The sequence below is a fragment of the Myotis myotis genome, unplaced genomic scaffold (genome assembly GCF_014108235.1).
Source record: "Myotis myotis isolate mMyoMyo1 unplaced genomic scaffold, mMyoMyo1.p scaffold_m19_p_2, whole genome shotgun sequence".
Taxonomy (NCBI): Eukaryota; Metazoa; Chordata; class Mammalia; order Chiroptera; family Vespertilionidae; genus Myotis; species Myotis myotis.
The window spans coordinates 169,920,535-169,939,592 of record NW_023416324.1 but is presented as its reverse complement, the minus strand read 5'-3'; the positions used below and the strand labels follow the sequence as shown (position 1 = coordinate 169,939,592).

The window sequence follows — 19,058 nt, the reverse complement described above, 5'->3', positions numbered from 1 at the left end:
GTTGTCCCAATACCTGGGAAAGGGGCTTGTTCTAATGCCTGAGCATTGTCACCATCTGGTTTAGCAGATTCAAACTCAGGGATCCGTTTATCTCAGAGAGAGAAGAAAGGTGAGAACTGTAGTAAGGATTGTTGGCCTGGGTTGATTCTTTGATTTCTCTGCTCCTTTCTTTTTCACTTGTTCATAGGAAAAAATATTTGTAGGCTTATAGGCCCCCCACCTCAATGTACTTCCTCAGGACTAACCTCTTTATCCTGTGCAGTTCCTTGCATGTTGCCTTTCTTTCTTTCTTTCTTTCTTTCTTTCTTTCTTTCTTTCTTTCTTTCTTTCTTTCTTTCTTCTTTCTTTCTTTCTTTCTTTTCCTCTCTTCCTTTTCCTTCCTTCCTTCCTTCTTTCCTTCCTTCCTTCCTTCCTTCCTTCCTTCCTTCCTTCCTTCCTTCCTTCCTTCCTTCCTTCCTTCCTTCCTTCTTCCCTTCCTTCCTTTCTTCCATCCTTCCTTTCATTCTGTCCTTTGGAAGGTAGTTGGGAGGCTGGTGATTTAACCTCATTATTGCCTTCCCTCAAATGCCACCACTTTTCTTTTTCCTCCCTGCCAATTTGCTACTGCCTGAGATAAGTCACTGCATGGATGCAGCCTTACAGGTTGGCTTCTTTCTACTTTTAGATACATCTCCAGCCAGCACTCCCCTGACTCACACATCCTGGTACAAGTTCACATTAATAGCTACCTCCAGGACTTACCTTTGAGGGGGATCTCCATTTATTTGGGAAGTTGAAGGAGAGGATCTGTGATACCTGGATATATGAGTAAAATTATATATTATTTAAAATAATAACCACAGACACAAACAAAAAAAAAATTAGTACCCTGGAAAGAGAGAAGAGAGAAGCATATGGATGGTGCCAATCTGGACTACACACAGTGTGACTCACCTCTCCATGACATTTCTAAATCATGAATGAAGTTGTTGATCTCATGACATTCTTGAGGCAAGTGAATGTACAGTGTGAGCCCATATTCTGCATCTGGAGAGAACTGTACCAGCAGGGAAGGAGGTGTGGCAGAAGGGAATACAGAGGAGGTGAGAGGAGGATTTCAGACTTTCACTGTGTTAGAGAGTGATAGTTTTGAGCAAGTGTTACCAGGTCTTCAAGGGATGGGGGCTGGAGGTGGGCAGGGGACATCTCAGTTACGCACACCATATTACCTGCTATCTTTTGAACACACCCTCCTCTTCACATCTCACACCTTTGCCTGGAATGTCCTTGCCCATCCTCTAATATGCAGTCAGATCTGAGGCGCCTTTATTCACATCTCTACCTCTCCATACTCTCAACGCCCGATCTCCAGCCTGTTATTCCCATCTCCTGTTTCCACCGTGTTTTGTGCACATTCTCCTGTTATGTCTCCATCACATAAGCCTGTAATTATCTGCTCATGTTTCCATCACCTCCACTAGACTTTGCACTTGGATAGATGAAAGACTGTGGCATGTGTTTCTGTGTGTGTCTGAGTGAGGGTAAGTGTGGGTGTGTACAGAAGATGTTTCCCTTCACGCCTCACACAGAGCTTTATTACTCAGTCCACAGACATTTACTGAGCACTCATGTCTGAGGGATGAGGTAATGTGCAAGCAACAATGGATCAGCCATAAGCCTTGGCCTTCAGATCTCAGAATTAACAGAGAGACAGCAGGACATCCATTCATCTGTTCAAGAACTTGTACTGAGTCCTATTCTGTACCAGGCCCATGACAAGTACTGGCTAAAGATAAATGCAGCACAGTTTATGCTCTGGAGTTGCTCATGGCCTGGGAGTAAAGATAGGGAAGTAAATACAGAACAGTGTGACAAAGCTACAGGAGTCATGGACTCAAGTGCTACCATAATCCCTACAGGGTGAGCAGTGGAAATGTTAATGGAAATGTGTAAGAGAATTAATCTCCAGGAGTCACAAGATTTCTGTAGTCTCACAAGGTACTCTAGTTAATATTCTTATTTTTATTAACTAGAGGCATGGTGCACAAAATTCATGCACTCGGGGAGATTCCCTCAGCCCAGCCTGTGCCATCTCGCAGTCCAGGAGTCCTCAAGGGATGCCCAGGGGGAAGCGAGCCTAAGCCGTCAGTCAGACATCCTTAGCACTGCTGCGGAGGCAGGAGAGGCTCCCACCACCACCACTGTGCTTGCCAGCAGTGAGCCCTTTCAGGGCTTCTGACTGAGTGGTGCTCCCCCTATGGGAGCACACTGACCACCAGGTGGCAGCTTCTGCATTCCATTGTTCAGTAGATTTGCATATTAGCCTTTTATTATATAGGATTATTTTTCATATACATTTTCATGAAACTACTCTAAAAATTAACATCTTGTGTGAGGAGCTCAGCTAACCTCTAATTGTTTCCCTTCTTTAATGCAAGGATAGTTACTGAGACTCTAGCATGTCTCTGGCCCTGGCCTCACCTGGGTGAGGTACTCACTGCTCTGCTATTAATGTCCCTAGTAGCTCTCATCAAGGTGGAAAAGCATTTGTGTTAGCAAAAGTCAGAAGCCAAATGCCCCAGAATTTTAGCAATGGGTGCCCAAATTTGTGACTACCATTGTAAGTCTCCTCCTCTGACCCCACAGAATTTGAATCACAAGGGAGCTATTTTTGTCCGTTGAAGTCCCTTAATGAAGATGAGATGAGGGAAACCATATATGAGCAACCTCTATAGGCTTAGATCTAGAATATTCTGGGCACTGAAGAAAAAATAAGCTTTGGAATGCTCTGGCTGGTGTGGTTCAGTTGGTTGGGTGCCTTCTCCTACACCTTTTGGTAAGGGTATGGGGCATGCAGGTGGTAGCCAATTAATGTTGTGCCATCTTATAGATGTTTCTCTTTCTCTCTCCATTTCCCTTCCTCTCTCTCTAAAAATCAATAAAACTATTTTTTTAAAAACCTTATGGATTGAGGATTGAGTTAGAAGTAAACTTAGGAATAATTTAGTCCAATAGTTTTCAAATGTTAATACATTTCACTCTCACCCCCCATGGAAACTTCAGAAGATGTCCAGAAACAGATAAATGGATCTCTATTGATTAAAAAGGATTAGTCATTTCTAGGAGTATAATTTGCTAACCATAAAGTCTGGCTTCTCATTTTGTGGATGAGGGACCTGAGTTGCAGAGAGGGGAAGCCATTGCCCAGGGTGACCCAGTGAGTGAGGGAGAGAGTGGGGACCCACATTTATTTATCTTGGCCCTGTATTCTCCCCTACTCCCTGCTGAGTGATAGCACTTATAGCAGACCAGAGGGCCCTGCATGGCAGGGGAGAAGCTGGAAGCAAAGAGACTATCCATCAATTCCACTTCACCCTGGACACAGAGCAGCCCTGCAGGCTTGTTATCACTAATGCACAAAATGTGAAATGGTGATGAATTGTTTGCCAATTTTCTTATCTGAGCTGGCACAGAGGAGGGCTTGTTGGAGGGTTTCAAGGCGTTAGAGTATTGTTGTTTATCCACTGCACATCCCGTAACTGTTCGCACAGAGACTCGGAAAGGCTGCACACATAAATTCACATAAATTACCTTTACAAAATGTCAAAATTAAAAGTGGATTTTTATTTTGGGGATATGCCTGGAGAATGTTAACCCCTTCAGTTGGATGGAGATGTCATCATCAGAAAAACACAGTTGCCAGCTTTGAATATAACACAAGCCACGGGAATTAACTCCCACACTCCCTCCCCCTGCCCAGCACTGCCCCACCTGCAAGAAGGTAGCAGTTCTTGTTAACAAACCATAGAGTTTCCTAAGCTCCTGGTCTGCCCACAAGTGTTTCTCTGGAGACAATATTTTTAATCCTACAGTGGCCATAACTTCCTTCTTTATTGTCTTTAATTAAATTTTAAATGGCTAAACTGAGAGTTCAAGGCAGACACATAACCCATCCCGGCCTCAGTTTCCTCATTTATACAATGTGGAAGTTAGGATATATGAGTGTTTTCTTACTGGAAATTTTGTCTTCCTAAGGAGCCAGATAGGTAGTAATGAGGACCCTGAAGGAGTTGTTAATACTCTAAAAGCTCCGTGCAAGTCATAGACCCCACAATAGGATTGCAGAGGGCTAAAACAAATTTCGTGGAGACTTATGGAGACGTCAGGAGACAAACTCGGCAAATGAAGAAAGCAAAGGACAGCCTGGCTGTGTGAGGTTGCCAGGGAGGCAGACAGAGCAAGAATCTAAGAAAAACTTCTTAAAGCTAGATGGGGAAGGAGGAAGCAGTGCTGAAGAAAAGAAGAATGGCATGGCCTTTAAGAAGAGGTTCAACATGAAATAGCCCTGAGTTTCACCAGTGTCTCTGTTTAATGTCAATCCTGTTTTCTTGGTCAAAACTATGAAACTTTTTGTTATGTCCAAACTGTTTTTATTTTTTACTCCTGGGAGAGGGGGAAAAAAACACACACACACACACAAAACTATCCCCAGAAAACCCCAGAGTGAGCAGAAGGAAGGAGATAATAAAGATTAGAGCAGAAATAAATGACATAGAGACCAAAAAAACAATACAGAAAATCAATGAAACCAAGAGCTGGTTCTTTGAAAGGATAAACAAGATTGACAAACCTCTAGCCAGACTCACCAAGAAGCAAAGAGAGAGGACCCAAATAAACAAAATCAGAAACGATAGAGGCGAAATAACAACAGACCCCACAGAAATACAAATGATTGTTAAAAAATACTATGGACAGCTCTACTCCAACAAACTAGACAACCTGGAGGAAATGGACAAATTCCTAGAAAAATACAACATTCCAAAACTCAATCAGGAAGAATCTAAAAATCTCAACAGGCCAATAACTATGGAAGAAATTGAAGCAGTCATCAAAAAGCTTCCAGCAAACAAAAGCCCAGGACCAGACGGCTTCACAGGGGAGTTTTACCAAACATTCAAGGAAGAACTAAAACCTATCCTCCTCAGACTACTACAAAAAATTCAAGAGGAAGGAACACTTCCAAGCTCATTCTATGAAGCCAGCATCACCCTAATACCAAAACCAGGTAAAGACAACACAATGAAAGAGAATTACAGGCCAATATCCCTCATGAACATAGATGCCAAAAGCCTCAACAAAATCTTAGCAAATCGGATCCAGCAGTACATCAGAAAGATCATACACCATGACCAAGTAGGATTTATCCCAGGGATGCAAGGATGGTACAATATCCGCAAATCAATAAACGTGATACATCACATAAACAAATTGAAAGAAAAAAACCACATGGTCATATCAATTGATGCAGAAAAAGCATTTGACAAAATTCAACACCCATTTTTGATAAAAGCTCTCAGCAAGGTGGGAGTAGAAGGATCATACCTCAACATAATAAAAGCCATATATGACAGGCCCACAGCCAACATCATACTCAATGGACAAAAACTAACATCATTTCCCCTAAGAACAGGAACAAGACAGGGATGCCCCCTCTCACCACTCCTGTTCAACATAGTACTGGAAGTGTTAGCCATTGCAATTCGGCAAGAAGAAGAAATAAAAGGCATCCAAATTGGAAAAGAGGAAGTAAAACTGTCCTTATTTGCAGACGACATGATATTATACATACAAAACCCTAGAGACTCCATCCAAAAGCTACTGGACTTAATACATGAATTTGGCAATGTAGCAGGATACAAAATTAACCCCAAGAAATCCGAGGCATTTCTATACACCAATAGTGAACTTTCAGAAAGAGAGATTATAAAAACAATCCCGTTTACCATCGCACCAAAAAAATTAAGCTACCTAGGAATAAACTTAACTAAAGAGGTAAAAGACCTCTACTCAGAAAACTACAGGACGTTGAAAAAAGAGATAGAGGAAGACATAAACAGATGGAAGAACATACCGTGTTCATGGATTGGTAGAATCAACATCATTAAAATGTCCATACTACCCAAAGCAATCTATAAATTCAACGCACTTCCCATTAAAATACCAACGGCATACTTCAGAGATCTAGAACGAACTCTCCAAAAATTCATCTGGAATAAAAAAAGACCTCGAATAGCTGCAGCAATCCTGAAAAAGACCAAAGTAGGTGGGATCTCAATACCAGATATCAAGATGTATTACAAAGCCACTGTTCTCAAAACTGCCTGGTACTGGCACAAGAATAGGCATATAGATCAATGGAATAGAATAGAGAGCCCAGAAATCGGCCCGAACCAATATGCTCAATTAATATTTGACAAAGGAGGCAAGAACATACAATGGAGCCAAGATAGTCTCTTCAATAAATGGTGCTGGGAAAATTGGACAGATATATGCAAGAAAATGAAACTAGACCACCAACTTACACCATACACAAAAATAAACTCAAAATGGATAAAGGACTTAAATGTACGACAGGAAACTATAAAAATTCTAGAAGAATCCAAAGGCAACAAAATCTCAGACATATGCCGAAGCAATTTCTTCACTGATACAGCTCCTAGGGCACTTGAAACTAAAGAGAAAATGAACAAATGGGACTACATCAAAATAAAAAGCTTCTGCACAGCAAAAGAAACCATCAACAAAACAACGAGAAAACCCACTGTGTGGGAAAACATATTTGCCAATGTCATATCCGATAAGGGCCTAATCTCCAAAATTTATAGGGAACTCATACAACTTAACAAAAGGAAGATAAACAATCCAATCAAAAAATGGGCAAAGGACCTAAATAGACACCTTTCAAAAGAGGACATTCAGAAAGCCAAGAGACATATGAAAACATGCTCAAAGTCACTAATCATCCGAGAGATGCAAATCAAAACAACAATGAGGTACCATCTCACACCTGTCAGACTGGCTATCATCAACAAATCAACAAACGACAAGTGCTGGAGAGGATGTGGAGAAAAAGGAACACTTGTGCACTGCTGGTGGGAATGCAGACTGGTGCAGCCACTATGGAAGACAGTATGGAGTTTCCTTAAAAAACTGAAAATGGAACTCCCATTTGACCCTGTGATCCCACTTCTAGGAATATATCCCAAGAAACCAGAAACACCAATCAGAAAGGATATATGCACCCCTATGTTCATAGCAGCACAATTCACCATAGCTAAGATCTGGAAACAGCCTAAGTGCCCATCAGTAGATGAATGGATTAGAAAACTGTGGTACATCTACACGATGGAATACTATGCTGCTCTAAAAAGGAAGGAACTCTTACCATTTGCAACGTCATGGATGGAACTGGAGAGCATTATGCTAAGTGAAATAAGCCAGTCAATGAAGGAAAAATACCACATGATCTCACTCATTCATGGATAATAGAGACCATTATAAACTTTCGAACAATAATAGATACAGAGGCAGAGCTGCCTCAAACAGATTGTCAAACTGCAGCAGGAAGGCCGGGGAGGGTTGCGGGGCAGGAGGTAGGGGGGTAAGAGATCAACTAAAGGACTTGTATGCATGCATAGAAGCATAACCAGTGGACATAAGACATTGGGGGATAGGGGAGGCTAGGGGACTGTCTAGGGCGGGGGGATAAAATGGACACATATGTAATACCCTTTGTAATACTTTAAGCAATAAAAAAAAAAAAAAAAAAAAAAAAAGAAGGTGAAGAGATTAGCCAAAGAAAATCTTATATCATAAAAGGCTAATATGCAAATCAACCAAACAGTGTAATGACAGGTCGCTATGATACGCACTGACCACCAGGGGGCAGACGCTCAATGCAGGAGCTGCCCCCTGGTGGTCAGTGCCCTTCCACAGGGGGATTGCCACTCAGCCAGAAGCCGGGCTCATGACTGGCGAGCCCAGCAGCAGTGGTGAGAGCCTCTGCTGCAGGTGGAAAAAAAAAAAAAAAAAAAAAAAAAAAAAAAAAAAAACTATCCCCTACCTCCCCCTTCTTTTACCTCTGGCTGGAACTGTGGCCACATAGTGAAGCCAGCTACTCCTTTTAAGCTGATTAGATCTCAAGGTAGTTATTTATCCACCTGGGGATCAATTACACTAGATCTCTCTTTGATTTTTAAGAAAGCAAAGTTTCTGTTGAAAAATCGGCTGACAGTCTCATGGAAGCTACCTTGTAGGTAACAGTCTTTCTCTTACAGCTTTTAAGAATCTCTCTTTTTCTTTAACCTTTGCCATTTTAATTATGATGTGTATTAGTGAGTCCTCTTTAGGTTCATCTTGTTTGGGACTCCCTACATTTCCTGGACTTATGTGTCTTTTTCCTTCAGTAAGTATTTCTTCATACAGGTTCTTGATCCCTTCATATAGGTTCTCAATCCCTTGCACTCTTTCTTCTCTTTCTGTTACCCCTATGATGCAGATGTTGTTATACTTCAAGTGTCCTGAAGGGTCTTAAACTATCCTCATTTTTTAAAGTTATATTTTCTTTCTGCTGCTCTAATTGGGTGTTTTGTTTTTTTCTCTACTTTGTCTTCCAAATAGCTGATTTGATCCTCTGCTTCATCCAATCAACTTCCAGGGTATTCTTCATTTCAGATATTATATTCTTACTTATGACTATTTTAATGCTTTCTATGTCCTTTTTCATGCTATTGAGCATCCTTATAACCATTACTTTGAACTTTATATCTGATAAATTGCTTGCCTCCATTTCACTTAGCACTTTTTTGGGGAGATTTCTTTCCTGTTCTTTCATTTGGGGTCTGTTTCTTTGTGTCCCCATTTTGTTCACCTCTTTGTGTTTGTTTCTATGTATTATATAGATCTGCTATGACTACCAGTATTTGTAGGGTGGCCTTATGTAGAAGGTGTCCTTTGGGATGCAGTGGTACAATCTCCTTGATCACTTGATCTGGATGCTCCCAGAATATCCCTTGTGTGGGTTATTCTTGATTGCCATTGGCCCATTGGTATTTGGGATTAACCAGTTTGGCTCACTCTGGGGTTCAACCCCAATCATGGCATATGAGCTTCTATGCAGGTGCTGACTACACAAAGCAGAATTTGCCTTATGAGGGGTTGGTGCTTTCTGAGATCTCCCTTTGGCTATGCTTGCTTGTGAAGTTCACTGGATCCTGCTCTGAAGTTGTCTGAAGTTGGCCACTGGATGTATTGGTTCTGGGTCTCTTGAGAGGGACTCTGGTGCAGGCCAATGTCAGACACTGCCTGTGACTGGTCTTGGGCAACTTGTTTGAAGCTACAAGTGATTCACAGTTTGTGGTTGCCTCTGCTAGGCCTGGGTGTGTAAGGGAAATACCAAGCTATGCACCAAGGCCATTTTTACCAGTATCAGAACTAGGGCAGGTTGGCAGAAGTTCTAAAACACCCAAGATCCACCTGTCTTCCTCCATCTGTTGGCTGCCTATTAGGCTCAGTCACTGGAAGAGCCTCCAGTGCAGTGTTTCTCAACCTGTGGGTCGCGACCCTTCGGGGGTTGAATGACCCTTTCACAGGGGTCACCTAAATACATCCTGCATATCAGATATTTATATTATGATTCATAACAGTAGCAAAATTACAGTTATGAAGTAGCAACGAAAATAATTTTATGGTTGCAGGTCACCACAACATGAGGAACTGTATTAAAGGGTCATGGCATTAGAAAGGTTGAGAACCACTGCTCTAGTGGGACTTGAGTTTCATGAGGTAGATTCATAGTGAGTCACCAGATAGAAGTGAGTGGCTGTCCCATCAGTGGGAGGTTCTGGTCAGGTTTCAGAGAAGGTGGGGAATGTGGTCTCTACCCCAGAGCTATACCACTCAGTCTGTCCTGGATTTTGCACAGCCCTTGGAAGGGTGGAGCCAGTAGGAATTAGGTGGGTGGTGTCTCTGGAGACTGGAGGGTGGGTCTTCCAGGAAGCCTGGAGTGTGTTTCTATCAGATCTCCCATAAGGAGGAAGCACCAGTCAGGTTCATGGGAAAGGGAGGGAATGGACCCCAACTAAAAACCACTAAGCTCAGTCAGACACCTCCTCAGTCTGCCCTGATCTCTACACTCTGGCAAAGGCAACTGACTCCTTACCAGGGTATAAGCTCCACAAGGTAGGGTGAAAGGTAGTCCAGACGGTGGGTCTATTGTATTCTCCTAGGCCAGTGGTCAGCAAACTCATTAGTCAACAGAGCCAAATATCAACTAGTATAATAATTGAAATTTCTTTTGAGAGCCAAATTTTTTAAACTTAAACTATATAGGTAGGTACATTGTTATTAACTTAATTAGGGTACTCCTAAGGCTTAGGAAGAGCCATACTCAAGGGGCCAAAGAGCCGCATGTGGCTTGCGAGCCGCAGTTTGCCGACCATGGTCCTAGGCTAATGCCACACAGAGGGAAGTGCTCCACTAAGGAAAAATGGCATCTGCTGTATGGAAGAATGATTCAGCATAGGGATCCTAGCAGCTGTCCCCCAAGGTCCCTCCCCAGAGCCACAAACACCAGACTCTTCACAGGACTCTAGTCCTCTCCACCTTCCCTCTGCCAGAGTCCAGGGTGAGTGGCTGCAAACAAAATTTTGTGTGTTGGCCTTTGAAGAGGGGTCTCTGGCAGACGTCTATCTCTCCCTGATGGACCAAAACCCTGTTGCTTTTCACAACCAGATGTTACTAGTATATGGTAAACTTTTCCTGGCTCTGGTGCTCTGGGCTGGGGAGCCCATCTTGGGGTTTAAACCCCACACTTCTCAGGGGGAACCCCCCTGCAGCTGAAATATACCCCAGAACCTCAGCCACCATGAGAGTGAGCCCAGCCCTTTTTGTGTCTCTGCCCTTCCTACAATCTCAATTTGGCTTCTTCTGTAAATCCTTGCTTATAAGACTTCTCTTCAGCTGGTCTTCAGTTGGTGATTCAGGATGATTGTGCTATAATCTAGCTGTAATTTTAGTTTGGTTCTGGAAGGAGATGAGTGTAGCTTCTACCTAATCTGCTGCCATCTTAGATTATCCCACTCACATTATTTTAGGTATTTACACAATATTGATTGCATAGAATTAGAAATTTTTTGGCCATTAGGTATTAACTGGTCTTCAATTTTTCATTAACAAATATAATAAGAAATATTGTAGTCTTTTCCTTTTTCTAGAATAATATTCATTACATGAATTCCCTGGAATGAAAAAAAAAGGTAAAAAAGTATGAACATAATTATCTTTCTAAGGCTTGACCCTTTGCTTCTGTTAGAAATTGTACTCTCTTTAGCACTACTCGCTAAGGTAAATTTACTGGGCAATCTTAGGGAACAATGATTTTCAATTGTAAATGGCTCTCGATGGGTCTGTTGTAAGGCATACTAGTAATTATTCATGTAAAGCAATAGAAACATTTGGATTTGGCTGGATTTGTTACCAGTATTAATATGCTTTTAGTACTTGAATGTATATGATCAATTTACACAGCAGTAGCAGGGGTTTTAATTGAATTGGGAATAAAGACTATCTGGGCAGGTGGAGATGAAGAATGGAGTGGGCAGCTTAGGTGCATGTTGCTCCTCTGCTATGGGGGAGGTTGTTGAAGAAATTACAAGTCCTTACAAAGATGTCCCCATGGCTGGAAGGGAGCTGGAATCATTTTGAATTGAGGTGGTTGGGTTCAACTTTCCCATTAGTCATGGCTATTCAAATTTAACTAAAGCTCAGTTTCCTGCTTTCCTGGATCTCAAACTCCTCAGCCTCCAAAGTGCTCTGCTTCTCTTCAAGTGTTTCCAGAGGAGACAGCCTGAGGGAGAGGAAGTGGTGCTAATTAAATCCTCCCTCTGTTTTCCAGGCACAGGAGTCTTTAGCAGATGTCTGTTGTTAGGAGCTTGTTCACAGAGTGCAGCAAATACAGAAGCAGGCTTTCCTTCCCCAAAGGCACAAACTTTCCTTCACAGGTTACAGGGAACTCTAGACATGCACTTCCTTCCAACACCTACTCTGACAGAGGTGGCAGACCCACATAATAGAGCCTGTAACTGCCAGGGAGGCCATTACATGGTAAAGGGAGGGAATGGCCCCCCCCTGAAAACCACTAAACTCAGTCAGACACCTCCTCTCATGATCTCTCTCATATTCTGTCTTCTCTCTCTCTCTCTCAGGCACACAAAATGTTTTTCTGCTTCTTCCTGTGTGTTTTGTATTTCCCATAAGCCAATCTCTCTGCCTTTTGTACACCCCACTTTTCAAAAAAAATACCTGAAAATCCAGCAAATCCCCTCCTGATGTAAAATAGTGTGTATCATGGTGGGCATGCTGAAATCAAAGCATGTTTGGGAGTCCTGGGTGGGAGTTCAAGCGCTGCCACAATTTTACAAGTGTTTCTGAAATAATCCAACTCTGTGCTTTCCACATGGAGGTGAAATCATCCTCCAATGCTTGCTGGGTGGATCAGGTGAAATAACCTGTAATGTGACCTGCGGAGGGCTTTTCACTCATGAGTTCTAACTGTGTTTTCTCCTACACTCAAACCCTCTCAGGATGAGTCTATGTCCACATTTGCCTAAGACAATCCCAGCTGCTCCCATCATCCTGGCATAATTGTTAATAGCACACTTTCACCTTCAAAAGTGTCCAGGTTAGGCAACAAATGATATGTTCATAGTATTTTTACCTCTCTTGAATACTCTAATTAACCCCTATTTTAAGAATGTAAAGTTGCTGGTAATAGGGGCTGTTTCTCACTTTCTGATATTTCACAAGAACTGAGGAAAATAAGTTTGTCTGATTAAGAACACGTGGCAGCGCTGAGAATAAGATGGCACTCCTGATTATAGAGTGAAGCTGAGTGTGAGACCCTCCTTCCATGTGGCACTGGTTGTGTGCTTACTCTATGATAACTACGTGGCCTCAGATTGAAAATGGAGACCTTATTTAGGGGCACTTATTATAGGTTAGCATGTGCCTTTTGTTTTGCATTGTGTTGCTTTTTTATTTACAAAATAGAAATAAATTTATTGTGTTTTTATTTATATACTAGAGGCCCAGTGCATGAAATTCATGCATGGGGTGTCCCCTCAGCTCAGCCTGCACTCTCTCCAATCTGGGACCCCTCGGGGGATGTCCAACTGCCAGTTTAGGCCCAATCACCAGGACATCCCTCTCACAATCCAGGACCTCTGGCTCCTAATTGCTCACCTGCCTGCCTGCCTGATTGCCCCTAACTGGCCCCCCTGCCAGCCTGATCACCCCTAACCACCTCTGACTGCTGACCTGATTGCCCCTAACTGCCCCTCCGCTGCCAGCATGGTCACCCCTTACTGCTCCCCCTGCAGACCTGGTCAAACCCAATTGCCCCACCTGCCTGCCTGGTTGCCCCTCACTGGCCCCACTGCCAGCCTAACAACTGCTGCTCTGCTGGCCTGGTCACCCCCAACTCCCCCTCCTGCCAGTCTGGTCACCCCTCACTGCCCCATCAGCTGGCCTGGTCGCCCCTAATGCCCCCCTGCCAGTCTAGTCACCCCCAATTGCCCCCCCTGCCAGCTTGATCACCCCTCACAGCCCCCCTCTGCCAGCCTGGTTGCCCCTCATTTTCCCTCCTGCCAGCCTGGTCACCCATGCAGCCTGTTGTTTGGTCATTTGGTCACCCCTCACTGCCCCTCCTGCTGGCCTGGTCACCCCCAACTGTCCCCCCTCCCGCCAGCCTGGTCACCCCTCACAGCCCCCCTCAGCCAGCCTGGTCAACCCCAACTGCCCTCCTCTGCTGCCCTGATCTCGCCCCCAACTGCCCTCCCCTGCCAGCCATATATCTTGTGGCAGCCATCTTGTGAGGACATGAAGGTGGCCATCTTGTGGCGGCCATCTTGTGATGATGTGAGGGTGTTGTGCAAAGGCCGAGGACCACTGAGGCTTTTATTAGCATAGAAGATCACATGGGCAAAAGTAGGTTTACAGTTTATTTTTGTATTTTTATCTATTCATTATTATATTATTTACCTGTATTATTTGCCTTTTTTCATATAAACAACTATAAACCTGCTTTTTCCCATTCCTGTAAAATCATTTTAAGCACCTAGAAACTTCTCAAAACAAAAAATAAAAATTATTTAAAGCACTATCATCCAGGGATAATCATTATTAATGTTTAATTTTACATCTTTTTGGGCTTTTTCCAGCCCCTCTCATACCATACATGCATATACATAAGTCCAAGTACCCTTTTATTCTTATTTTCTCTTTCTTTCTTTCTTTCTTTCTTTCTTTCTTTCTTTCTTTCTTTCTTTCTTTCTTTCTTTCTGAATTATTTTACCAATTTGAATAACATTATTCCTAATATTTTATAACTTACTTTTCACATTTATAATATATTTTCAACATCTTTCCATGATAAAAATATACACTTACATTTTCAATGACTACATTATATTTCACTGCATGTTATAACATATCTTATTTAGCAAATTTCCAACTGATAATACTTAGTTTCTTTTGGTATTAGATAAAATGTTGTGTGAGTATATGATGTTGCTATTATATCCAATGTTTTGCTGCTAAACCTAAAGTTGTATTTTTTTCTGCTATTAGACATAATAGACATTGTGATGTACAACCTTCTATATTTATGTCTTTGAGCATTTGTCTAAATTATTTCCTTAGGATACATTTTTAGAATTGCAATATTTCAGCTGAAAAATGTGCTCAGTTTTAAGTGCTTGTGTGCCTTATTGTTACCCCAAAAGCACAAAAGAAGTTGCATTATCATTGCTTTTAACTCTTAAATAAGCTTGCAGGCTGGTGGATTGTTTGGTAAAAATGTTATGAAATCTTGAACAAAAATGTTTGATAATTATTTCACACAATTTTTCCCTTATTCAGTTGTCTGTATGGGGGGATTGAAGATGAAAAACAAAAGTACTTGCAACCTCCATTTCTTTCTTTAAAAACAAAATTGATATCGGAGAGGAAGTGTGAGGGAGAGATAGGAACATCAATGATGAGAGAGAATCATTGATTGGCTGACTCCTGCACACCCCACACTGTGGGGGGATCGAGCCCACAACCCAGGCATGTGCCCTGACCAGGAATGGAGCCATGACCTCCTGGTTCATAGGTTGACGCTCAACTGCTGAGCAACACCAGCTGGGCACAACCTCCATTTCTCTGTCCAGAGAATAGCTCTCCAGGATTGTGGAGTCTGAGTTATTGAATTGTATCCATCAATGCCTCTGTTTAGTTAATGTTTGTGGGTGGGTGGAGGTAGGGAAGGGGGAATTGTCAGTTTCAGGAGCATCATATGCTCAAGTACCTATTTTGCCAGAGCCAGGTGACTTGTTTTTGTTTTTTTTTATTGACAAGATTGTTTCTCCCTTTATTTTAAGCTAAAGAAATGTCAACGATTGGGAGTTTTGAAGGATTCCAGCCCGTGTCTCTGAAACAAGAGGGAGATGACCAACCCTCAGAGACTGATCGACTCTCCATGGAGGAGGGAGACCCAGGCAAGGACCCAATACCAAAGCAGATTTCAAGGCAGCCAAGTGTCACCGAATCAACACTCTACCCCAATCCTTATCACAGGGCTAATGTCTCCCGGAAGTACTTCGTTACACGGGTAAAGTCACTGGTGCTCTTAAATGCTACATAAGACTTCTTTAAAAAATCCTAATGTCTTTCTGTATACCACATATTTTACCAAGTGTTTTCACATTTGTTATCTCATCTAAAAAATGTGAAAGAGCCCAGCCAGCATGGCTCAGTGGTTGAGCATCGGTCTTTGAACCAAGAGGTCATGGGTTTGATTCCCAGTCAGGGCACATGCCCAGGTTGCAGGCTTGATCCTCAGTAGGGGGTGTGCAGGAGTCAGCCAATCAATTGATGTTTCTATCATCCCCTCCCTCTCACTTCCTCTCTAAAATCAATAAAAATGTATTTAAAAATAAATAAAAAATAAAATTGTGAAGGAGATATCTTTTGTTTTGCAGACATTGCCAAATAACTTTATTGTAATAATTACTACAACATCTCAATAGCATTCATTCTTTTCCTTCTAATTCACAGATGGCTAGTTGTTCACTCTGTTACCATCCTCAAATCACTGGTACCTATTTTATGATGTTTGAGAAGGAGATATCTTAATCCCCGTTTTTCAGATGAAGGTCTGAATTTCAGAGAAATTAAGAGAGTTTATTTTTGATCACCAGGTAGGACTAAAGAGAAGCAGGTCCTCCAGTCTCCATGGATCTTTGCCTCCTCAGTCTTGTGTTTATGCTAAACCTGACCTCAAGGAATTAATGTCCTATGGAGAGAAAACCAGGGCAGCTAGAATTTAAAGCTGTGAGCCCAGAGTGTTTATTTGTTATATTCTGTAAACATGGGTGGCAGAGTGGAAAGGCATGGTGAGAATATGCTGAACTTCAAGGGTCTACGGAGATGCTGGTATTATAGTGTGGGAGCAGGAACTTTTAAATCTTAACCCTATCACTGCAATCTGGAGCCGGGCTCTCATTCCTATGCATTGGATTTAGGAAAGTAAATGGATGGGTGAGGAATGAGGGTGGGGTTTGTATATACATGTGATAAAAATGATTTTAAACTTCTACCATTTGAATCAATAGAGACTATGTCATTGGTGTCTAGTACCTATCTCTGTCTTGAACTCTCCTTCCTACTTAGAGATCTTTTGCAATTTTTTAACATTCTTGTCAACACAGTCCTGGAGAGCTCATAGGCTACAACAAATGGGGTCAAAAATCAGGGATTGTATACCGTGGCAAAAGAGACCATCTCATTTTTTAAGTGTACATGGAGACTCTCATCAGCTTAGATAACATTTTTTCTTCTGTGGTAGTTCATCTGCTATTATTGCTCAGCCATATCTAAAAAAGGCCTCAAGGCTAACAAAAGTACTCCTCAAGACTAATAACTTGAGGTATATTATGATAATCACTTTATTGTGGAGATATATTCAAAAGCAACTTCTTATGAAAGAAACAATATTTGATCCACTTGAGGAAAGATATTTTTAAGCTCCCTGTAGGACTCTATATTTGAAGATATCTTATCAGAAAGTTGAAGTGATTAGGGATGGAAAATTATCTCTAAATTTATACTTGAGAATGTAAATTAAATATAAACTACTGGGACTAAAACTATTTGAACTTTTAATATTTAATTAATGGTTCCCCATGGCCTTTTTATAGCCTGTGTTCTATTGTAGGCAAGGAGACTTTAATAAGCAGGTTTGGGACTTCCCATTGTGTAGCAAGATGTCGTTGCTTTCATGATACTAATTTGGCTTTCATGCTCTCTCTTTTTCTTTCTCCTCTTACTATAGGGTTCCCCGTGTCTTGCTCTTGCATCGGGAAAAGCTAAATATATTCGTTGTATTATTATTGTCTGTGTTAGATTTTTTTCTGATCTGGAAATTACATATATCTCATTGGGCAAAAGATTTCTCAACACCCCTCCTTACAATAAAATCCCTTGAAGATTATAATAAAGATGATGTTTCTTTCTAAGGGCAGACGCTTCAAAATAATAAAATAAGATGCATTTCCTTTATTTTCAGGGAAAGACACATTTTCTCAGACTTTACAAATCACATTACAATTTAGAGATGGATTTCTTATCTTATATATTTATCACAAAGTAATCCTATCTGGGCATGATGACAGCCAGAAGACAGATCTTCTTGTATCTGAGTCTCTAGGAGCATTCCCTTCTATTCCTTACTCTCAGTATCTAGTTAAGGAGTTCAGTATATGGGGAAAATTTAGCAGCAGATATGAGTATTGTTTGTGTGACAACTGACCCCAGGCTAGTCCAGATCAAGAAAAAGCAAGGACACAAAATGCATAGGTCTTTGAAATTCTCTTAGTAGATGTATTTCGATTGAAGATATTAGTGCTAGACTATTAGAGAAAATGTTGCCCATTATGTTATTTGTGACTTGAAAATAAGGGTCCCCTCCAGTGAGATGTTTGTTAAAATTTAGAATTAGAACTGTATCTGAATTGCCTTGATAAGCTTTTTTTCACAGGATGATGAGGACATATTATTTTGTCATTACTTTCTATTAGGTTATAAGGAATCTCAGAATGACTTATTCCATTGCAGTAACCATTTAATCCCCATATCCTGATATAACTATTTACATTCTAGGTATTTAAAGATCATTTTAAAATGCCTTGCAGCCCTAGTAGGTTTGGCTAAGTGGATGCAGTGGTTCTCAACCTTCCTAATGCCGCGACCCTTTAATATAGTTCCTCATGTTGTGGTGACACCCAACCATAAAATTATTTTTGTTGCTACTTCATAACTGTAATTTTGCTACTGTTATGAATTATAATGTAAATATCTGATATGCAGGATGTATTTTCATTGTTACAAATTGAACATAATTAAAGCATAGTGATTAATCACAAAAACAATATGTAATTATATATTGTGAAATATTTATTTCTAATTACAAATAAATGAAATTTTGTCTTGAAGCATGGTGTAGCATGGGTAACAGTCTTAATATAACAACAGTAAACTACATTGCTACATTTTGCGACAGTATGCATAAAAAGCCAACGTCAGTGTGAAGGTTGAGATTGCTTCTTTCTCACCAGATCAGAAATTCTCGGGGCAGTCTTTGCAAGAGCACAATGTAGATCATCTTCCACAACAAGTCTACTTCTATACTTAGACTGATAACCAACAAGCTGAAAAGCCCTGTTTCACAAAGATATGTTGTTGGAAATGGAAGAAGGCGCAACACAGTCTCACACAGAACAGGATATGACTGCAAACACTTGATCCAGAATTTTGTAACTGGCATTGTAGAGAAATCAGTTCTCACTGCATCATTGTTAATAAGTTCAATGAATTCTTCTTGTGCTGTCTCAAAAACATCTTCAACTTTGACTGTGAACGGGCTTCAGGCAAGTGCAAATGGGGTGTCAGGTAGATTTGGAAAGTACGATGAAATTTCGTCTGCAAGCATGTGCAAGTGTTCTTTCACAGAAATTATCATCGTAATCCTTTTGTCTGGTTCAATGTCATGTTCCTCAAAGAAAGCAGATAAGGTAGGCAACATGTAAATTTTATTTTCATCCAATTTTTTTTGCCAAGCTGAAGTTTCATTTGGAATGATCGTATCTTTTCAGACAAATCGAGGCATGTTGCATTTGGTCCTTGCAGTGATAAATTTAACT

At 41.2% G+C, this 19,058-nt stretch overlaps 1 protein-coding gene across 2 annotated transcripts in view; it reads left to right on the top strand.

Moving 5' to 3' along the window:
* Positions 1 to 19,058, top strand: part of TPRG1 (tumor protein p63 regulated 1) — a 139,218-nt gene that overhangs the window by 25,036 nt on the left and 95,124 nt on the right. For both annotated transcript variants that reach the window (XM_036350738.1, XM_036350739.1), the window contains one exon: positions 15,240 to 15,469. In XM_036350738.1, coding sequence (XP_036206631.1) covers positions 15,248 to 15,469 — 222 coding nt within the window. In that variant the 5' untranslated portion in view covers positions 15,240 to 15,247. The remainder of the gene's footprint in view (positions 1 to 15,239; positions 15,470 to 19,058) is intronic.